This window comes from Cuculus canorus, chromosome 1 (assembly GCF_017976375.1).
Source record: "Cuculus canorus isolate bCucCan1 chromosome 1, bCucCan1.pri, whole genome shotgun sequence".
Taxonomy (NCBI): Eukaryota; Metazoa; Chordata; class Aves; order Cuculiformes; family Cuculidae; genus Cuculus; species Cuculus canorus.
In genome coordinates, this window is record NC_071401.1 from 196,598,647 (window position 1) to 196,622,444 (window position 23,798).

At 36.7% G+C, this 23,798-nt stretch overlaps 1 protein-coding gene across 3 annotated transcripts in view; it reads left to right on the forward strand.

Annotated features, from left to right (window-relative positions):
• The window catches only part of LOC104066031 (guanine nucleotide-binding protein G(i) subunit alpha-1), a 40,106-nt gene extending 17,641 nt beyond the window's left edge, over positions 1 to 22,465 (forward strand). Inside the window, exons 2-9 of one of the 3 annotated variants that reach the window (XM_009568575.2) lie at positions 1,875 to 1,917; positions 1,996 to 2,137; positions 5,987 to 6,144; positions 6,963 to 7,091; positions 11,881 to 12,010; positions 12,672 to 12,825; positions 14,968 to 15,182; positions 15,283 to 22,457. In XM_009568575.2, coding sequence (XP_009566870.1) covers positions 1,875 to 1,917; positions 1,996 to 2,137; positions 5,987 to 6,144; positions 6,963 to 7,091; positions 11,881 to 12,010; positions 12,672 to 12,825; positions 14,968 to 15,158 — 947 coding nt within the window. In that variant the 3' untranslated portion in view covers positions 15,159 to 15,182; positions 15,283 to 22,457. Of the gene's footprint in view, positions 1 to 1,874; positions 1,918 to 1,995; positions 2,138 to 5,986; positions 6,145 to 6,962; positions 7,092 to 11,880; positions 12,011 to 12,671; positions 12,826 to 14,967 lie in introns of all 3 variants that reach the window. The other 2 variants (XM_009568574.2, XM_054057471.1) reach the window with 2 other exon arrangements.
• Positions 22,466 to 23,798: the final 1,333 nt, after the last annotated feature.

Below are 23,798 nucleotides of genomic sequence, written 5' to 3' on the forward strand. Positions count from 1 at the left end.
ACAACCTCTTGTCCACACCCAGCTTCTCGCTAGAAGTGGGAACAGGGTAGATAAGAGAGAAAGCCGTGATTCTGTGCATGTATTTTTCAGCAATAATAGAAACTGGTTTAGCCACAAATCCAAGGCACAGCATCCCATACTCATTAGTCCCCCAAGTCTGTGTTGCATGTGTTAATCTGTACCACTTGCAGAACTTCACATTTATCTTTATTCACTGTCATGAGATTTCTGTCAGCTCTTTGGCTTGTTGAGGATCCTTTGACTAGCACCACTGTTCTCCAACACTGACTGCTTCCTGGCCTCCCAGGCTGATGTCTCCTGAAGACTTGATGTGGGTGCATTCCATCCTGGCTTTCAGGTCATTGAGGATGTTAAACTGTGTTAGCCTGGTATCATCTCCTGCAGATTGCCTCTTCTGATTGGCCTCCAGTTAGATTTTAAACAGTTAACCACAAGCCTTTAAGTTTGTGTATCTAGGCAGATTGTCAGACACCTTGAAATTGATATTTACTCGATTGTGGTACTAGAATGCTATGGGAGGATGCGTCCTAAGCCTTATAAGAGTCAAAGTAAATGACATCCATTAGCGTCCTTCATCTCCAGAATCAACTGTTTCTTTACGGAAAGTTGTCAAGGTCGGTTGCAGTTTGCACTCTGTAAATCCGTGCTGGCAATTCCCAGTCACCTTTTTGTTCGTGTGCCTGGAAACGACTTCCAGGAGTATTTGCTGTATAGTTAGTCGGAGAATCAGGGTGAGGCTGGCTGTTTCTTAATGCCTTAGATTCCCCTTCGTGCCCTTTTTTGAAGTTGAATACAGCTTCTATATCAGTGGCTTCTGGTCACAGTGACCTTTAAGGAGAGTTTTGTTTGGTTATGTTGGAATTGGACATCTGTAGACTCTGTGAAAATAATAATTCTGCAAAACCATATTGAGAAAAGGGAACATGAGAGGGAGAATTCAGCACAAGCCACAAACTGTGAACAGGCAACTTAAGGGGATTTGATCACAGCTCAAGGAATTCCGTACGTTTTTCAGAGAAAGAAGCAGACTAAAGAAAGTGGAAGTAGAGTAAACTAAGGTTGTTATGACAGCAGAACCTGCAATTTTTTTCATTTTTTTCCCCTGTCTGCTGACAGGCATACTAATAGTTTTTTTTGGTTTTGGGTTTTTTTGGTTTTTTTTTTTGTTGTTGTTTTTGGGTTTTGGGGGTTTTTTTTTTTGTTTCTTTTTGTTTTTGTTTAATTTGTTGCACATTAGGAAGGGTATTTAGCATCTTTGGAAAACCTCATGCAGTCTGTTCCAAGAAAAAATAGTCTGCCTGCCTGAAAATATTCTTGCAAGGACCAAAAGATGGTTACAAGAACTGGAATCCTGAGGAGTCTGAAGATGTTAATTTGAAACACTGAAGGCCATTAATAGAGTGTGAAGAACTTACAAGGAGATTTTTGGTTAGGTGTTGATTAAAAAGGCAGTTAGAGGAACTGAGCTTCAGACCCTTTTGAAGTTGAACAACTGATTGTCTGTTTGCATTAGAAATGCCAGCAGGATGTGTTAAGATTGTGATCACTGTAGAGACAAAAATAAGACTTTCCAGAGTGGAATGATTTGTTCTTCTAGGATCTTGATTTTGAAACTTCTAGCTCAAGACACTTAGATTTTGATATTAAAAATTAATTTGTAATAAATGTGCTTTTAACTCTTGAAGGTTTTTATATTTGCTGGTATTTGAAGTGTAGAAACTAAGTTTATTTTCAAAGATTAATCGCAGAATTGTTTGGTTGGTAGAGACCTTTGAGGTCATAGAGTCTAACCGTAAACCTAACACTGTCAATGAAAGTCTTATTTAATGAATTTTCACACATTTATTTTTCAGGAGCTGGTGAATCAGGGAAAAGCACGATTGTCAAACAAATGAAGTAAGTATGGTGAAATATTATGATAGAGAAATATTTTTTTTATTTGAATAGAGAAGTTATTTTTTTTTCCTTCCGTAGGATAATCCATGAAGCTGGTTATTCAGAGGAAGAATGTAAACAGTACAAAGCTGTTGTCTACAGCAACACCATTCAGTCCATTATTGCTATCATTAGAGCAATGGGGAGGTTGAAGATAGACTTTGGTGATCCAACCAGGGCTGTGAGTATTGAAGTACAGACACACATATACAGCTGAAATATCCATTAATTTTCAGATTTTATATGTTCCTAATGCCTGAAAAAAAATCTGTGTCAAAACCAATTTTTTTCTTTTAATGATACAAAACTTGATTGAAAATTGAATGCCGTTAGTCTTTATGTGCCAAGGTGACCTACTGAGCAATCAGCACGTGTTGATTCATGGCAACTATTTTGTTTATATACAGTTCTTTAAATTCAAAGTATTTTTGCTGTTAGCATATTGAAATAAGTACGTAAGGTAGCCAGAGGTATTTTTTGTCATAAATAAGTTTTCCATCATGCTAAAGTTCAGTTACAGTTTGGTAGGAGAGGAGTCGGGAAAAATAAATAGTATGAAAATTCTTTATTGACGTATCTTGTGATCAAGATCTATTGCTTAAAAAACAATGAAAAAGTAATTTATAAATATCAGAGTACACCTTTAGTGAAATGCATTATGTGTGGTTGTTGTAAGGAAGACAAACATTCATAAGCTTCTGTAAAGTGGGCCATAAAGTTGTCTGAAATCTAAATTTGATTCGCAGTCATGTGAATTGTGAGTTATTTGTCACTTTGGTTTTTTTTTTGTAATTGCTTTTATGTGCGTATATTAATGCTACCTGAAAACCTCTTTAACTGTAAATATAAGTAGTAAAAGCTGTGTTTCCATTGGTTGCTCCTCTCTACATTTGTTCTGATGTTTGCTGTTGTCTTCTATTAAGATGAAAGTTTTCCAGGGAAGCAGCAGTATCTTATCACATGTTAGTTATCATGTGTTTGCACAACGGAGTCCTCTCTGGAGTCTGGCAGTTAGTGCTGGAAAGAGGCAGATGGTAGACTCATGCTACTAAATACATAGTAAGAAAAAATGAGGGAGGAGTAAATTTTGGTATTGGTAGATAGAGTTATAACAGGAAGATTTTTGAGGGCTATTTAATATGTTATATTCATTTGAAGCCATCTGAGTTTGACTTCAGAGACCTCTATAAATAATGAGGCAAACTTTTATCAGGTATAATCTTGAAATAGCTGTCCATCCCTTTGCACTTAGACAGGTCTTGGGTGGTCCAAGTTCTTTTTTTTTTGAGCAATGCTACTGTGGAATATCAGCACTAAGATTTTTACCGATTATAAAGTCAGAAATGTAAAAAGGAATTCAGAGCCTGTGTTGTGCATCAGTCTCAGTTTTTTAAAAAATGTGTGTTTACTCCTTGGTTATTAGAGTGCAACCTTTTTATTTTATTTTATTGTAATTTTGTTGGTTTTGAAGTTAAGAAAACCCTCAGAATTGTGATTTCTGAGGAAAACTTTACATTCAGACTCTTTTCCTTAAATTTCTGAGGGGAATTTATGAGGATTTTACTCTAAATGGAATAAGTTTGTTATGAGATAAGAGTATACAATTTTGCAAAGACTAATGGTAAAGCAGTGAATTGAAGATGTTCTTTTTTAAATCTCTTGAATCAGGGTAGCATTGATGACCCTAACAGCTTCAATAATGATTAGTCTCAAGACTGGCATGTCTTCCTGTGTCCTAGAGGACGTTTCGGTACTGAAGTAGAAACTGTTTTGAGAGACATTTAGTGAATCTGCTTTAAAGGGCTATGGACCACTTTCTGAATGAGATTTGCTGTAGTTAGCTAGAGAGATGGTTAAATTAGGTTCTTTACATTATCTCATTTATGAAAACTGGTATACAAGTAGTTACGTGTAGAGAGGAAGCCACCACATTCCGGTATATCTCAAGGCCAGTATCTAGCATTGTTTAATAATGAAAACAGGACTTAATCATTGCATACTACCTCACTTGTGGTGTCTGTAGTACTTGCCATTCTTAGAAATGGGAATATGAATGTAATAGAGGCCACTTTAAATATCTGGGCTTTTAAAAAGCTGAAATTGATTCTCCTGTTCCACCTCTCCTTTCCTTTCTTCCCTGTTTTAGGGCATGCAGAAATTAGAACTATTTTAAACAGAGTAAATTTTATGTTTGGAAATCAGACCATGTTTGGCATAAAATTGCATAATCATGATGAAACTGTCTGTCAGTTTCTAAGCTATTTCCATCATGTGTCTTAATATATTGACTCTTCTTTGAGATCTGCTGCTAATGTGAATTGTATATCTTTGACATTTGCATCCACAAACAATATTCAAGATCAGAATTGCCATTCCAGTGTCTCTTATGCAGACAGAGTGCTCAAACTACAGTCAGTGAGATCTGACTATCCAACTCTGATCTTTACTACTGTGGGGTTTTTTTAATGAATTATTAATGCGATCCATTGAATTTTTATTAGTTGTCCACAATTTCTCCTGTGCATGTGGAATAATAAGTAGTCTGTTAATTTGTTTGACAGATGTTTAGATTTAGATTTCCAGCTACTCTTTCAAAAGACTTTTTAAACTAAATACTATATACCTGTTTTTTGTACGTAGAACTACGTATGCGTACATACATACATATATATGAATCTTTTCAAGTTTGCTTTGAGTTGACTGAGCTGCAAGCTTTTTGATTTCAAGCTGTGAATATCAGTGTTACTCAATCCATCTGCAAACAAGTTCCCTGTTAGCTGTCATAATCTTTGATTATTTAAGTCTACAGAGAACAATGTCTTTAGAACAATGACTACTTTATGTGCTTATCCTGGAAATATTTTTTTTCACAACTTATTGTTTGAACAGCAAAGGTGGTAGAACTAGATTTTTCTACAGAATTGCATCTATACTTACATTTAATGTTCTGTGAGAGCAACTTTATGTTGCTTACTTTAATCCTTCCCTGAAATACTTTCAGTTCCCAACTGAGGTAGCTAAGTCTCTCTTTTCTCCTTCCTCCTGTCCAGTATCATTTGTTCTCTTTTAATTATTGGAGAAGCAGTACATGCTGTGGGTAGTAGTTACAAGCCACAAGTATGCTGATGTTTTCTGGCTGACATACCCTGGCATTAGATCACATACAGCTAATAACCAAGGTCAAACGGCTACCCACAGGAGGCTACTAGTGCGGATCTTTTTCCTCTACCCAACTGCTACTTTCTTTTTCCAGTGCTTTACAGGTCTAACGTTTTTAAGTTTCTTTTCCTCAGCCAAAATTGGATGAAGGTTGCTAACTAATCAAAATATCCGTTAGACTGATGGATAGCCATCTTGTACTCCGTTAGCCTCGCTCTCAAAGGAAGTCATTATATATAGCCTTAAAATCCAGCATTTGCTCTTTTTAAAATCTTGATGTTTGCTTGGTAGGGCATTACCAAGAAAACGTGGTTTCTGTAGGGTAATTAAGACAATGGATAATTTTAACTTATTTGGAAAGGTTTAAAGTAGTATTTTTTCTGTTTCCTCATCCATTATTTGGGAATAAATGATCATTTCTCAATTTCAGACAAAATTGCTCTTTGAAACTTAAGCGAGTAATGTGTTTTCTTTAGTCAGTCGATATAAATCTGCATGTCTGAAGGTTCTGGTATGCATTTAACCTTTCTATTAAGTTTGTAGTATTTGATAAGCAAGTAAGGTTAGCTGTAGACTTAAGCACAAAATATTTTACTACTTCACTTTATAGAAGGCTAATTAAAGCTATAAACAGATAGAAGCAGCTTTATCAGCTAATGAAAAATTTGATTTAACTACTCTTTTCCTGTTGAAAAATGTGGGAATTAATACCTGATGCAGAACACTGAAACCAGGGGGTTTTTCTCATTTTTTTGGTTTGATTACATTCATATTTACCGAGTTAAGTAAGTAATCAATTGCTGAATATGGTTCCTAAGTTTCTTTGTGTTTCTCAATGTTTGTCTCTCCACTTTCTGTTTACATCCTAAAGGATGATGCTCGTCAGCTGTTTGTGTTAGCTGGAGCAGCAGAAGAAGGATTTATGACTGCAGAGCTTGCTGGAGTTATTAAGAGACTGTGGAAAGACAGTGGAGTTCAAGCGTGTTTCAACAGATCTAGAGAGTACCAGCTTAATGACTCTGCTGCCTAGTAAGTACTATGTGATGAACAAGACACTTTAGTTAAGTAGTAACTAAAGGAATAGAATAGGGATCTCTTCTTTTCAGGAATTCTGCTCTCATGAGGATAGAAAGTATCTGGGTGAAGATATTGTCTGCTTGGGTTAAAATGCTGCAACTAACCTTCAGGGCTGGAGAGGAAGAAGTGTGGTATAATTATGAATTGGAGTCATGTTCTGGCCAGTTTTATCATCCTCTTGAGCAAGACAGAAATTACTTTAAGGTGCATTAATACGTTACAAAGCATTTTTATTAGAAAAACATGACTCAAGTACCTGTTCTGAACACGTCCAAGAAACTTGATTCGGTGACGTTGAAATGGTCATTAAGAAGTTAATTGTTATGTATTGGGCATTTTTTAAACACCCTAATTCTGGCCAGAACACTGCATTGTTAATTTCATACCCATTATCAAATTTTGGGCTTTGGCTGTGGGTCAGAGTTCAGTGGGTTACAGATGTGGAATGTGGTGTTCTAGGTCATGCAAATTAGGTTGTTGTATGTAGAATCATGTTTGCATTCTGGGATTTAAAAAGAAGAATTCTTTGTAGTGGAGTGAGTTGCGTAAGTTTTGTTTCTTTTAGGCTGAAATACCTTTGTATCTTTAAAGCTTACTTGAAAAAAGTCTTGGAAAATTGAGGGTCTTGTCGCTTGTCATATCACAGAGAAAGCTATTTCATAAAAGTGAAGCACAATATAATGAATGGATGTAGAACTTATGTAATTATTTGTAATTACGTTGTTACTATTTTATGAATAACTGAAAGCAGTGTTTATTTTTACCTTTAGTTACTTGAATGATTTGGACAGGATAGCACAAACCAGCTACATTCCAACACAACAGGATGTTCTCAGGACTAGAGTGAAAACTACAGGAATAGTGGAAACTCACTTTACCTTCAAAGATCTTCATTTTAAGTATGTAAACCATGCTGCATGTGCTTCTGTCTATTAATGTTTCTGTAAAGTTCTACAAGATAGACTTTCAATTATAATTTAACACATTTGTCTAAGCACAACTTTGATTTTTTTTTTCCCTCTCCCTTTTTTTCTGAAAAAAAATTCCTCATGCTCAGCTCAGTTTTCTGAAAGGATGTGAGTCCATTGGAACTCCTGTGATAACTCAGAATGAACATGTAGATATTAAGTAATAAATGCTTTGAATTTATTGGAAGCTTTTTGTAAAGATATTTTCAATGTAAATTAAAACTTTCAATATTGCATATTCTACCATGTTATATAGCTGTTCTTCTATCCGATTCTTCCCTTTAAATTCAGTTGGACAGCTGAAGGCTTATAAATGTTTCCCGGTGTTGTGTGAAAGAGTAGATGGGTTTTCCTGAAGAGCTGGATTCAAATATGTGTTGTACTTCAAGATAGTACTTTATTTAGCGATGAAAGAATGTGACTTATGTTTCCTGTGATGTAGGATTTACAAAATAATGTTAATATTCTAAACATGTTATGTACAAAAACATTTATGATGAAATTATAGAATAGTATAAATGTAATATTCTACCTCTTACGGATCAAGAAGAATGAGAAGAAGACTTAGTAAATTGCATCTGCATTTAGATTCTGCAGAGAGAATGTTGTCAGCATGTCTATATAATATATTTAAGTAATTTCAGTTTTTTCATGTATAATATTTTTTTATATGTTAATGCATAGTATGGACAGTAATATGGATGCATCAAGGCCACCAGTACTGTGAAAATATATTTTGTTTCCTTGTTTAAGTGTTTAAGTATGGAAAGTCTCTATTAATTCATAAAATAACAGCTGGTAAATCTCTTGCAGACCTAAGGGCAGTAGTCATTAGCCATATCTCAAGAGAGATCTTCAGTATTCTTATGACCTATCCATTTTATCACTCATTTTCTAGTGTTCCTTGTTCAGGTCCCTGTTGTAAATGGGTTTAAATTCTACACTCTCAATGAATTTGAATGCTGGTAGCTGCTTCTCATCTGTACTGATTATTAGAGTTGTTATAAGGACAATATGATTACAGTCCTATAAAGTCCATTATGATTACACTTCTAGAAAATGTGTAACTTTAAGACAGGGCTTTGGAAATATTTAACTGTAATGTTGTGTGTTTAAACACCTGTACAGCAGGTGTTCAAATTTTAGATGACTTAAGAGATGGACCCAGTGATTTATTAGAACACCCTTACATAACATCAATTTATTGTAAAGGTTCTTTTTAAAGTCATAAAACACTTGATTATACCAAAGTGAGGGTACATAAACATGACTAGCTGTGCAATATTGTGTATGTCAATGTTTTTTGTTATCTTTTCTTCCCATTTTGCTGTGTGTTTAGATTCTTTGAGGCTGAGCTTCATTTCAGCCTTCTCTATAAAGCGCTTAGCTTAGCATGGCTTTGATTATTGAATCAATCTAAAATGCAGATGGCAAGTCATCTTCATCCTACTCCTGTAAATTGTTTACGAAGCTGAGTCTGGTTATCTACTACTTTTGTCTTCAAAGAATGCTTGATTTTATAGGAATGTCCTTCCTAATAATTTAACAAATACTTAGGGAAATTCAGTCCTTAGTACAAAATCATAAAACATTAGCATTGGAATTGACAGAAGTAAGACTAAAATTTAAGGTATGTATTAAGGTGTGCAAGTATGAAATATCTTCCTATGGGTATAGTGATCACTAATTATTTGAGAACAGAGTAGGAGTGGGTGGCTGACTTGCACTTATATAGAGGGATATCCAGAGACTTCCTCTCAAAAGTATCTCTGAAGGTAACGAACACTGCTGAGCATTGTCACTTTGCATGATAGTGTAGCCAAATAGAGCTTATTAGAGGCTATGATATATCTGACATTTTATCAGAAAGCCAACAGTCTGCTTTTCCTCTAATTGCTTTCCTTCTCTACTTATTTTTACTGTGTGGGGTTTTTTTAAGTAAAAATCTAGCAACTCAGAATGCTTGAAGATGTCCAAAAATAACAATTGTAATTAAATCCCTTCAAGTGTAGTTCACCTAGTCATGTAGTAAACTAACATCTAATTGTTAGATTTTTTTAATCTACCTGCCTCTGCCCTCATAATCCTACAGCCCAGGGAAAACAGGAAATGGCAGTAACAAAAAATACACATCAGTTTTAGTGAGTGTGTAATATGTTTCATATGTTATCATATTTTTGTAAACACTCACCCTGCCTCAAGAAAAATTTATAGAATTCAGAGTGTTATGCAGGGCTGGGGACTGGAACAACCAACTTGTATAACCTTAAAGAAGTGAAAGCAATTATAATAAATATCTGGTGTCCTGTTGGCTCTTATCACATTTTTTTGTGTGTACTGGTATTATGTACTTTAAGTAGTCTGAAAGAAGCAAAACATAGCAAATCTAGCAATACTAGCTTTCAAAAACATATTGTGCTAATAAAAGGATCTTGTTCAAGTCCTTAAACGTGCACAATTGTAGATAAACCATTCAGAAAGCTATCCATTTAAACCAGCTAAGTAATATAGCTTAGTAGAGTGATGACTGGAGAATTATCTTTAATGCTTTACATTTAGTTCAGTCAGGTAGTTAGTTTTAATTGTAATGTCATTAGAGAAGTCTTCTTTCTTTAAATAATGGAAAGTCATTAAATCATCTTTTTAGATAAGGGAGATACATTCAGCTGTTAGAAACTTCAGTTCTAGCAGTACTATCTTGGATTTCTTTCAGTTCGTGGCAAACTCTGACTTACCTTGCATAGGCAAAATATGATTCTTTGAAGTAGTCAATCCATGACTATGAATTTTAGCATCTGAGGTAAGAGCTTAAAAGATGAGCTTGCACCCAACCCTGTGTGCATACCCTCCCATATTGGAAGGTGGGATCTGCAAATCATTCTTTAGAACTTTGCTTAATCTGCAGATAAATTTTAAATCCTATGGGTTTTTCAGCCTTTTGAGACTGTGACTTAACAGGGTGTAGTAGGACTTTAACAGGGCAGATGGGAAAGATCTGAACTTTAAGACCACTCTTCAGATCATCTAGTTTTTCTGAAGGATATTTACTGCCTCATTTTTTAAAGACTTTTGTCTGGTGAATAGTTCGGGTTTTTTTTCCCGTATGCCTGCATTTCTCTGTATTTATATCATATGCAGAAGCTTCATTGGTGCCGGAACTTCATTCAGCACTAGATTCTAGCACATAAAAATTTCAAAGATGAGTGCAAAAAGTTGGTTTGCATACTGGGAGTTTGTTAGGTATGCCATTAGAAAAACAAATAGAGACAAGCATCACTGGTGAAACCTACAACTGGCAGAGAGGCTATTCTGAATTAAAGCAAACATTTCTTGCTAAAATCAGTATTTGTGAATACGAATTGGAAATTTCATTTATATTATGGAAGTTGTCCGTCTTCTGCGTTTTCCCTCCTTTCTCAGGATGCATGCTGGCAACATAGTCTGAACACACCGAAATCGTACGGTGCCTCTTGTGCAGCCTTGTTTTCTTTATGTATTTTAGCTGTTCTTTGAAAGAATACTTTTTGCTACAGGTCTTCATTAATATGGGAAGTTGTACTGTGTTTTCTTACACCTCTAAGTTACCACCCCGGTAGTAATATTTTTGTGTTAAGCAGTGCCATAAGTCACTATTGAATTAGATGAGTTCCATGTAAATTGAAATTACAGAACTGCCATCTGTAGAAAGCATTTAGCTTTTCATGTTCCTTAAAAGCTGGTATCCACAAAAAGCAAAAGGAGCAATTCTCTTGTTAGATTTCTTAGTTAATTTTTCTGTCTTGTATTCTGTCTGTCCTATAAAGAATGAGATGTGTTGTTCAACTTTACATACCCTGCTGTTTACCAAAAGCCTTCAATGCAATAGCCTTATTACTAATATAATTCTGGATGATTTTAAGCCATGCTGGAATATCTTTACAGGAATTATAACTATGCATTTTCACAGTTGTTTTGGTCTAGGGTTCTCTTCCTGTTATGTGATATTTTTACCCAAATATGGCTTTCATGATAAACCTGGCCCTTCCACTACTTACAGCAAAGAAGATACAGATATAAGAGTTGATGTGTCCTCTGTTCACACTTTTCTGACTTCCTCCTCCCATTTCAACATTTTTACACCTACTCAATTCTAAGCTCTTTTTTTTGTGACAATGTAGAAAAAAGTTAAAAGGAATACTTGTATTTTATTGTAAGTAGAAGGAAAAAATTAAATTTTTTATGTGATAGAAAATTGACTGACATAGGGAGGGAGGTAATATGAAAGATAATATGAAACATATTCTGTCAGGATAACACTGTCTGCTTTTCTTCGGTGTTGGGTCCCCTGTGATTCACAGTTTGTTATATCATTTTTTTAGACTTTTTAGTCATTTGATTGAATACACTTTTCATCTAGTTTGCATTTAATAAAGCTAACTCTGTATTTTTATTTTTTATAGATTACAATTAAATTTGTTAATGAAATATAGTATTGGAAATAATCAGTGTTCTTTAGCTTTCATCTCACTTCCTCGTGTTTTGCAAAATGTATAGGAAGGATTTGAAGGCTTTATTAAAATTTGATTTTTTTAAACTGAGACGTTAAATAGAAATAAATTTTGCAGATTTCATGCCTTATTTAGAATTACATAATCAGACTTGCACAGCTGATACTTAATATTCAGAAACCTAGAAATTCTGAATTTCACTCCCTGCACTCTTGTGCACTTTTGTTTTGCAGAATGTTTGATGTTGGAGGCCAGCGATCAGAGCGGAAGAAGTGGATTCATTGTTTTGAGGGTGTTACAGCAATTATTTTTTGTGTGGCATTAAGTGATTATGACTTGGTCTTGGCTGAAGATGAGGAAATGGCAAGTACCTTAATGTGGGAAAAGGCAATAGTTGTTGGATAGAAATTAAATAAGTTTTAAAGGAAAGCTAAAGTACATCTTTTAGACTACTACTGCTTTATGAGATGTATGAAATTTGTATCAAAGGTATCAATGGAAATGGTGATAGAATTCATGCTTTCAGGTTTCAAAGTATATTTCATCATTCTCAGAAGGAATACTGAGACAAGTATTTTCAGCTCTCATGTTTTAAAGGACAAACTAGTGAGAATATATTGTCGGTAATACACTTTTTAGTCTGTTTATGGATGCTAGAAGTATATAATAAGTTCCTTGTCTGTTTGTTCTTTACTGCACTTTTTGTCTTCTTTCCGCAATCTTCAATTTTTGTTTCTTTCTAAATGTGTTTCTCTGGTGGGTTTCCTTAGCTGTGGGAATTTTTCTCTTCCTTCCCACTCCCTCCATTCCTTTCTCTTCTTTCGAGGTGCGACTCCTCCTGTACAGTATGCGGAAACTGCATGCTTTTTGCTCTGAGTCATCTAAAATGATGCTTATCCATTCTTTAAGCTAGAAACTTAATTTTGTAGCTTACCTGGTTCATTTGTGATTGATCAAAACCATGTGTCCTAATTTTACTACTGAAGTCTGATAAAATACAATGTGGTTTTTTTTCCAATTACAGAATCGGATGCATGAAAGCATGAAATTATTTGACAGTATCTGCAACAATAAATGGTTCACAGAGACTTCTATTATTCTCTTCCTGAACAAGAAAGATCTCTTTGAAGAAAAAATCAAAAGGAGTCCTCTAACTATTTGCTACCCTGAATACGCAGGTATTGGAGGCGGCCGCAGATGTCAGTTGACTTGTGGTTAAATTACCTTTACTTTTTTGATTCACAAATCTGGATGAGTTTAATGACTGTAGGTGTCTAAAATATTTAAATTTAATTTAGAGTGGGGAAGGGTTTTTTAATAGATCACAAATTAAATATTGCTAAGTCAGATTGATCTTTTTAGCCAGGCAGAATAATGCTGGTCCACTGGTAGCATTTACATGTGATTGTTCCAACTCTTTTTACCCTAAACTATTTAGCTTATTTTTTTCCTGATGTCCTTTCATTTTTGTACTTAAGTGTGATTGTTTTTCACTAGCAGGAATCTCTGAGGACACACAAGAATTTATTTGAACAGGGAGTATATGTACATGTTAGAAGTATGTGGCTTATTCAAGCAATACCTAGCAAAAGAGGATGATTTGCTTTAACAAGTCTTAGCCATACATAAAGTATTGTTTTTGTTGTGACTTCAGACTATTCCTTTACAGAATGTTGGAGGTAAAAAAAGTTAAAAGAAAAATTATAGAATGATACAATGGTTTGAGTTGGAAGGGACCTTAAAGATCACCTAGTTCCAACACCCCTGCCATAGGCATGGACACCTCCCACTAGATCAGGCTGCTTAAGGCCTCATCCAGCCTGGCCTTGAACACTTCCTAGGATGGGGCAAGCACAACTTCCCTGGGCAACCTGTGCCAGTGCCTCACCACCCTAATTGTGAATAGTTTCCTCCTAATGTCTAATCTAAATCTTCCCCCTTCTAATTTAAAGCCATTTCCCCCTCATCCTATCACTACAAGCCTTTCTAAAAAGTCTCCCCAGCTTGCTTGTAGGTCCCCTTCGGGTACTGGAAGGTCGCTATAAAGTCTCCTCAGAGCCTTCTGTTCTTCAGGCTGAAGAACCCCAACTTTCACATCCTGTCCTCATATGGGAGGTGCTCCAGCCCTCTGATCATCTTTGTAGCCCTCTTCTGGACCCATTCCAACAGCTCCATATCCTTCTTATGTTGAGGATTCCAGAACTGGACACAATACTCCAGATATGAGATCTCACAAGAGAGGAATAGAGGGACAGAATCCCCTCCCTCGCCCTGTTGGCCACGCTTCTTTTGATGCAGCCCAGGATATGGTTGGCTGCCTGGGCTGTAAGCACGCATTGCACCCCCAAGTCCTTCTTTGCAGGGCCACTCTCTTATCACATCATCCCCCTTCCTATGTTAAAATTGGGGATTGCCCCGACTGACCAAGGTGTACAGCCTTGCACTTGTCATTGTTAAACATAGTGAGATTCACACAAGCCCCTTCTCCAACCTGTTCAGGTTCTTCTGGAGGAAATCCAGTCCTTCTGGTTTGGCAACCACACCACTCAGCTTGATGTCATCTGCAGACTTGCTGAGGGTGCACTTGGTCTCACTGTCTGTATCATTGATGAAGGTATTAAACAGCACTGATCCCACTAGGACCCCTGAAGGACACCACTAGTCATTGATCTCCATCTGGACTGAAAGCCATTGACCACTACTCCTTGAATACGACCATCCAGCCAGTGTCTTATCCACCGTACTGTCCACCCATCAAATCCATACCTCTCCAATTTAGAGAGAAGGACATTGTGGGGGACTGTGTCAAAGGCTTTACAGAAGTCCAGACAAGTCACATGCGTTGGCATTCCTGTGTCCACTGCTGTGGTTACCCCATCATAGAAGGCCACTGGATTGGTCATACAGGACTTGCCCTTGGTGAAGCCATGCTGGCTATCTCTAAATCACGTCCCTGTATGCCAAATGTCTTTAATTGAGAGAAATCAAAACCTGTTAAAAACATAAAATTGAAAGTGAGTAACGTGAATGAAGGAAACAATATCCTAATCTCGGGAATTATTTGTCCTTCTGCCACTGAACCGAATGGAAAGACTCTTAATGCAGCTGGAATTGAAATGGGTCCTTAGCTTTTGTTCCTAAAAATGTGTCCAAAAGGTTTCCTTCATGATTTATTCATTGTGTCCTAAACCAGTGGCTGTGGTGTTACCCCTCTTCAGGTTTAGCTTAAGTATTTGGGATGAACCACTTCCTTCAGAGACTTAGTATACGTCTTGTTTTTCCTGAGTTGGCAACCTGTTTACTGAGCAATTTTCTTCTAGGATCAAACACTTATGAAGAAGCAGCTGCTTACATTCAGTGTCAGTTTGAAGATCTGAACAAGAGAAAAGACACGAAGGAAATCTACACTCACTTCACATGTGCCACAGACACAAAAAATGTGCAGTTTGTTTTTGATGCTGTAACTGATGTCATTATTAAAAATAACCTTAAAGATTGTGGCCTCTTCTGAGAACAGACAAAAGGCTGTTAAATGGTAAATTACATGCCTGAAAACAGGACTTGGCATTTGGAATACGCCCATGCTGTGTAAAACCTGAATAGATATACTTAATTCTCTTTTATTTTATTTCTAGGTATGGAAAACGACTTCGCACAATTCTAATCTGATTCTTTTCAAGGTGAAAGAAATAGGAAATACATTATGCTGATTGATAGATCTGTACTGTACTTGCCTGTTTTAACAGCTTTATTTATGTTTTGTCTTGTAAATTTAAGTAATTAGTTAACACAGAGATGTCAGTTGATTGTATGTAAACTTATAATTGTAGTAATGTATTTGTATAAACATTGAACGGAATATTTTAGTAACTTGATGTCCTCTAAAATTTCCATGTTTTATGAAGATACGCTTAGAGGAGACAGGCACATTTTTGCATTTGGATTATTTAAACATCTTGTAAAATGAAATTTTCTTCTCATCTTAAGGGTGCATGCTGCCTTATTCTTTACTTTTGTTGATTATGCTGTATATGACGTTAGCTTTTTTGATATTTAAACAGCCTCGTACATCTGCTCAGATTTAAGGAAACATAACCAATAAAACTTGCTTTTGCCTTAAGCTTTGAAAAAAAAATCTTTTTATAAATTTAAAATAAATGCAAAGATTATTTTTTAAATTTAAATGAAATCCACAGTTTACGAGATCTGGGCTTGCACTCCTTGCAGTGCAAATATGGCAACACTGAGAAATTGAATTTTAATGTTCAGCTATCATTGAAGCTGATGGAAATGCAAAAAGGAAGTTGCTATAACCATTCATATCAATAAACAGTTTGAAACTGTGGTCTTTACTCAGTGGTGTGAATGACAAAATTACATTTGGGTTTTTTGCGATAGACCATTAAAGAAGACTGGACTTCAGAGTGATGTATTTTCTGCTTACTTAAGTAAAATCATGTTGTCCTTCAACTTTTTGCTATTTTCTGGTAATAAGAGTCATTTGATAATTTAATACCCATAGAAATATCAGACTTACACAAGATATAGCACAGCGTCTTCACAAGTTACAGCAATTTCCTGTTGCGTGTGAAAAGAATCTTCAGTATTTTGGATTGGGTGTTTTATTGACTTACAAATACTGATTCTTTGATTTCCTCTTTAATTATAATTATAAGTTACACAGTCTCTTTAATACGTTAAAGAATATGATTTTCTTCAGGTTATGCTTTCATTATGTGATTTGCTATCTTAGGTACATATAATCCATTGCCTTATGGGTAGTGCCAAAACTGATTTTTTTATACAGATTTTAAAATGAATAAGCTTCTATTTGTAAATAAGTTCATGGGTGGTTGTCTTAAATGTATGTCATCTAGAAAGTATGAACGTACCAAACTTGGAAATATGATTTTCTGTAATGGTTAAAATATTCCAGGCAGCTACAGTACACCATAAGTTTTGAGAAGTAAATAAGTCTTTGAACTTGTTGCTATTTTTCTATATTATCTTAACATTTCTGTTCTTAGAAACGTACAACCAATATATTTAAGTCCTTGTTCTGTTATTTAATTTTTAATTGTGTGTTTCATTTAGGCCTCAGATAGCTTGAGTAAAGGTTAGCTGCACTTCTCATTCTTTTATACTTCAAAGCCTTTGTTAGGTACAGAATTGCTAAATGTGTTTCTAATGAAAGATTAGAAAGGAGGTAACTTATTACTGGAGGTTGTTAAATATATTCATACATTGAGCTCTTTCAGCACTTATGGTAAGCAATCTGTATATCCTGGGCTGCTTTTAATTGTGCTTTACAGGTCTGGAAACGTAAGTGATTTTAAATCTCATCAAACTTCTTTGTGGAACTTGTATTTACACCTACGTTCAAGTTGGTTTTTGTACTTAATGTGAAACAAAAATTGGGATTACTCAAATTACATAAATAAATCTAAATTTTGTGCCTTGCTTGAAAGAAATGTTTTTCATTAAATGCGCTGACGGAAATCTTTTTGCACCCATCCTGTGGACATAACTAGGTAGTAAAAATGAGAAGATATGAAGCCAAGAGTAAATTCAAAAACTTTATGCAAGAAACAGTAAAATGAAAGTGAGTGTAAATTGATTATTGATTAATTCCTAAAAAATTTTCCTGTGCCGTTGTTTGTAGCACCTTCAGTTGGAGAATTGTGGAATTTTATAACTGGTGTTTTCTGAAGCATTTACATCTTGCACAGAAGAAAATTGTGAAATACTTTTGCTTGCTAGTCCAGGCATATCAGCTTGTCTTTTCTAACTTGATGAGTGGACATCAGGTATATTTCCTTATCGGTGTGTACTAGTTGATCAATCTTTGTCCTGAGATGAAAGTTGTCAGCCTAGGCCATGGCTCTAGGAACAGCTATGAGAAGATGTACGTGCAATAGTGGGAGCCACACACTCGGTTTTCACTGCAGTTGTAATAAGGTTCCACTCCCAACTCTGTCAACATGCTGCCTCTCAATCTGAGAGCGTTGCAGAAAGTGGAGGAAATCCTGCAAGTCCACCACTGTTTGAGGACGACAAGCTTTGTCCCTCAGCAGCGTTTTCTTACAATTCTCCATTCCACTAATTTCTTTATGCAAAGTATCTAGACAAACTGCTTTTTCTACCCTTACATAAGGAATATCCCTCTACTAGCTTAGGCATTCCTTCAGATTATTTTAAGTATCTTGAATTTAGTATATTTAGGGAAATACAACGTTATGGTGGTCATGAGAGCATGTTGTCTGTGGTTGAAAGTCTGGGTAAAACACAACTGTCATTAAACACACGTCTGCTTTTAAAGGACTTAACTATGAGGAAGTGTGGTTTAAAAAATTTGATAATTGGCTTCATGATGCTACCTATTGAATTTGGAGGAAGTCTCATGTAAAATGCAGTAACTTATTAGTAACTAAAACAGGATTCCCATTATAGCATGGGAACAGCATTGCATTTACTGGATTGCAGTTTTTGCTTCTGGGTATGCAATTAGCAGCATCATGATTTAATTTCAGCATGAAACCTTAAGGGGCAAAAGACATCAGCCAGCAGCATGCTGAACAGCATGAGGGCTAGTATGCATTTAGATTGGGAACAATTAGAAGATAATTGACCAATTTGGTGGCTTTCTATGATGGGGTAACCACAGTAGTGGACACAGGTAAAGCAAAAGAAGTGATCTATCTAGACTTCTCTAGAGACTTTGACACAGTCCCCTACAATATCCTTTCTAAATTGGAGAGATATGTATTTGATGGGTGGACGGTAAGGTGGATAAGAAATTGGTTGGATGGTCATATTCAAAGAGTAGTGGTCAATGGCTGAAAATCCACATGGAGATCTGTGATGAGTGGTGTCCCTCAGAGGTCTACTGGGACCAGTGCTGTTCAATATCTTTATCAATGATATTGACTGCGAGATTGAGTGCACCCTCAGCAAGTTTGCAGATGACACCAAGCTGAGTGGTGTAGTTGCCACACTGGAAGGATAGGATGTCATCCAGAGGGACCTGGACGGACTGGAGAAATGGGCCTGTGAAAACCTCATGAGGCTCAACAAGGCCAAGTGTAAGGTCCTGCACCCAGGTCAGGACAATCCCAGCTTTCAGTACATGATGGGGGATGACGTGCTTGAGAGTGGCCCTACAGAGAAGGACTTGGGTGTGCTGGTCGATGAGAAGCTTGACATGAGCCGGCAATGTGCGCTCGCAGCCCAGAAGGCCAACCGTATCCTGGGCTGCATCAAAAGAAGCGTGGCCAGCAGGGCGAGGGAAGTGATTCTGCCCCTCTATTCCTCTCTTGTGAGACCTTATCTGGAATACTGTGTCCAGTTCTGGAATCCTCAACATAAGAAGGATATGGAGCTTTTGGAACAGGTCCAAAGGAGGTCTGCAAAGATGATGGGAGGGCTGGAGCACCTTCCCTACAAGGACAGGCTGAGAGAGTTGGGCTTGTTCAACCTGGAGAAGGCTCATAGGAGATCTTATAGCGACCTTCCAGTGCCTGAAGGGGGCCTACAGGAAAGCTGGAGAGGGACTATTCATAAAGGCTTGTGGGGATAGGACCAGGGGGAATGTGTATAAACTGGAGAGGGGCAGATTTAGACTGGACATTAGGAAGAATTTCTTCACTATGAGGGTGGTGAGGCACTGGCACAGGTTGCCCAGGGATGTTGTGGCTGCCCCATTCCTGGAGGTGTTCAGGGCCAGGCTGGATGGGGCCTTGGGCAGCCTGATCTAGTGGGAAGTCTCTGCCCATGGCAGGGGGGTTGGAACTACGTGATCTTTAAGGTCCCTTCCAGCCCTGATATACTATGATGATACTACTATGATGATAAGTTTATGTTCTAAATCAAGCAAAAAGGAAACCCTTCCAAGGTACTGGCTATCCTGTTGTGTGGATGTCTCTTAAAGTTATTAAACTTCATATTGCTGTATCTAATAGCCTGTTGTTTAAAGAGTAAAACCAGGGCTGTAAACTTCAAATCCATTATTATCATTATTGTTATTTTGAAAAAGCATAGAAGATGCAAGCAGAGGCTGAAAGCAGTTTGTTCTTGAATAATTCATAGCCTCTGAGAGAGTGCATTCACAGGCTACGAATGAGGAAGATGAGACTGGTGCAAGAGGAACTGGAAATCTAAAGGACACATTTTGTTCAGTAAATTAATTACCAGTCATTTGCTATGTCAGTGTCTGTAGTTTTTGCAAAAAATGTAGGGTTTTTGGACTCTGAAGAACAGGAATACTGAATTCAGTTGCATAGGTGCAAGAAAACTATTTCCAGCTTTGTCTCTGGAATTCTTGCAAAGAAGCTGTCTCAACATAGAGGAAGCTAGGAGCAGAATTTCAATCAGGTATGTTTCCAGGTAATGAAAGTATGCTGTATTTAAAAATGACTGAGTTAAAATACATTTATTGCACATTTTATCCATAGCATATTCAGGAGCAGTGCTTTTCAAATTTAGAGTCGATCATGGTTCCAGATAAAGCATTTCTGGTTGGTTTACTATACGTGTAGTTTGCTTTTTGTGGTAGTGGGAAAGCTTTATTACTGTTAACCAGACACAGCAGACATCAGGGTTATTGTGTGGTTTTATTTTAATAATAATTTGCTAGGAGTAAGGCATGATTCAAATTTTTTTTGACGTGCAATCAATGGGTTGAGAGCCATATCGGATAGTATAATGTTATACCACTTTTGGTCATTCACCCTTCTGGATTTTAGGGAGGAAATAGTTGAGCCCATAGTGTGGAAATACAGAATCATAGAACAGTTAGAGCTGGGAACTTTAAAGGTCATCTGGTCCAGCCCCTCTGCAGTGAGCAGGGGCATTCAGCTAAGTGAGTTTGCTCAGAACCCCATCCAACGTAATGTTGAATGTTTCCAGGAATGGGTGTGGTGGTGCAGCACCCAACCCAGGCCACTCTGCGATCTCGGGGTAAGGCATGTGTGTTGTGGGAGAAAATTCCCGTTGTGTCCCGGCCTTTTTACTAGTGCAGTGAGTTGGAGCAATGAGGCATCCCTTGACTGCACTTGAAATTCCTGGTGCCTAACAAAGGTAGTAACCAGCGACTTTCAGTCACTCCCTGACAGCCCTGGAACTTCTGCTGACTGAATTATAGCCCCAGCGCGATGGTACCAGAACTGTACAGTCTGAAATGTAGTGGAATTGTAGAGCTGGTGGGAAATACCGGAATGACCTAACACAAATTGTGGCCAGAATGGACAAATACTGACCAAAGTCAATCAACTTTTGATCTTAAGTGAGACTCTTTGAGCTCTGCTGGATCGCGGTGGGCTATGACCAGCATCTCCCCCACGAGCTGGGACACCTGTCAGTAGATTTTGTGAGGATTGTCCAATAACAAAAGCCAACCAAGAACTAAGATTTTACAAGAATTCAAAGATTGTCCTCTACAAGAACTGCCAAAGGAGAAGGGCAAGATCAGACTTTTCGAGGCTCAACAATCATCCGTTGAGGACTACTGACACATTAGAAGTAAGTAGTGTGCTGAACTGGAGAGGAGGGAAGTTTTACCATGTTAATCTGTGTCTGGATTTCCATGTATCTATGTGTGTATATCTGTATGTGTATCTTTGTGTGATTTGATTTAACCTTGTGGTAAGTCTTGTGTGAACCTTGCCATTCTTTAATCTTTTAAGTCTCTGTTTTGATAACAAATTCCATTAAACCACTTTGTTAAATTGGCTAATGATTTATATGCTGTTAAAATCACATAATTTAGTCTTGTGATCTACATCAAACTGTTAATAAAACCTAAATTGCTGTTAGATCAAAGCCATGTAAAAAAATCAGTTTGCAAAAAATTGACATAGTTGGCAGAATACTAAGTCAGGATTCATGACAAAGTGATTCTTTAAGTGATCTAAATCTCCCATTTTGGATACTGAGGTATCTACCACCTGTCCTGGTAATGTATTCCAGTGTTTCACCACCCATGTAGTTCTGTAGTAGTGCAGTGTGTCAGTTCTGAAAGGAAATTTAGAGCAGCTGTTGCAGAAGAAAGATGTATGTGTGCAAGGTTGTACTGATCAGAATGTGCTACTTGAAATTGGGCTTTGTTTTTAATTGCAATAGAACAAAAGATGTTTTAAGACCAAATGCATTGTCTGTGGAAGTCTCTGCAGCTCCACAGAGCTATATATTCCTAGCTGACTTTATTTTCTCCCCTTTTCTGTCCCTCCACTGAGAGAAATTAGATGTCTGAGGAGTTGGGTACCTTAGATCCTGCAGAATGTGTTAATCTTTAATTTCTTTTGCAGATAACATACAGATGTCTGCATGTAATGTAAGATTATCATTATTATTGTGGTAATGGAAGATATTCCTCTATTTCGATGTATTGATTGGCTTGCGATGTGATAAAAAACCTGTGAAATCCATTCTAAAAATCCTATGACACCAAGTCATTCTGGGAAGGTTACATAGTTTTGATTGAAAAAGGCTAATACTTGTCCTGTATGCCAGGATTTTTTTTGTAGGTTAAATCAAAGATGAAGCTATTCCTGCTTTGATTCTATAAAATACTTTGTGTAACTTTCATCTAAAGCTTGGTTTTTAAAGATAGTTTTCCAATGAGAATAGTGCTAACTTTCACTTGATGTAAATTGCCAAAGCTTGTATTTCTTTAATAAGAATTATTTGTTGATTAAAATAATTAAAAAAAAACAGAAGTTTTCAGCTGCATGATTAAGAATATTGTGCTGACTACCAAGAACCAGAAAAGGCATATCCAAATTATAGTCAGTGACTTTATTGTAGCAAATGTTATTTGAGCGTATGTTGAAGGTGTGATTTTGTCCTGTGTCTTGTGTCTTAAGATATCTGTAAGTCTGCATGGGTGATTCATCACGTCCAGTTTCTAACGATCATCTTTCTACTATTTTTAATCTTTTACAAAAATGTGATTTTAATCCTTTATACTTCAAGAAATGCAGTTGTTATGTACTGCACGTTTGAGTACATTTCATCAAATTCTGAACTTGTTTGTAGAGTCTGATAGTCTATTTCTTAGCCAAGTTATGTTGGTTTGGCTTGAATGTCATTAGTTTACCTTGTTTTTCTACTTATAATTAAATTCTTTAGAAAATTCTCAGTCCTTGGCCTTCTGTTTACGAGATGGAAGAAAGTCAACTATATAATCTGCCGAGACAAAAAGAACAATTTCAAGGTGTTTTTAGTCAGTGAGGTGTATTAGACTGGTATTCTGGGAAGGTTTAAAGAAAGTACTCTGTGCTAAACTTCACAGCTGTGTCTGACATTTGAAGATGGAGAGTGATGTGACCTAAAGTTGGGTTTTGGTATGTTCTTGCATGTTTTTGTCACCTGGAGCTCTAATCATGGGGAGATACAGTGAGGTATGTGCAATTGCTCAGCCACTTACTCCTTTCCCAGATGAAGCTGTTCAATGTCTGCATATTAGAGGCCCAGGCAGCCTGATTTTATAAATATTTAAGGAAAGAATTGTGCCCTTTTCTGTACTTTAATGTGAAGTTTAAAGTATTTCTGAGCTTTTAAGGTTCTGAGCTGCCTGCTACATCTAAGGGACAAGTTACAGCTGGAGATAATACTTGTTTAAGGTTTTTCTCCAGCCTGCCAGATCTGTACAGTCAGGAATAAAGAGCTACTTGGCAAAAAGAAATAGGCCAGCGTCACCCTGATTCTCTTGGAAAGGAGAGAGGGAGCGCTCCCCAGGGGTGTGAACAGAGCTGGGGCTGGAGGGAGGTAGCTACTGTTGCTTTTCTGTTGTCTATTAAGCTTGTACTTGAATGCTCTCAGGGTTTAATACACTTTTACAAGAGATTATGTATTTGGGTGCTGCTAAGAGAAAGTTGTTGGTATATTCTACACTTAATCTTGAAATATCTTGTCCTATCCAGATTCTCAGCCCTTCAAGATCTGTCTTCCTCTAGTTAAAAGCCACACCAGAAAGAATAAAATACAGATGCAAAGTAATGGTTTGCTAGTCTTGAATGATTTTTTTATTCAAAACCAGATTTTTTAGCGTTGTAGAGTCTCAAAGATGATCTAAAAGATAAATCCTGAGGCTGTTAAATGAGATTTATACTGGTTTGAAGTGCAGAGATAGAGACAAGCTATTTCATTTTGCTTC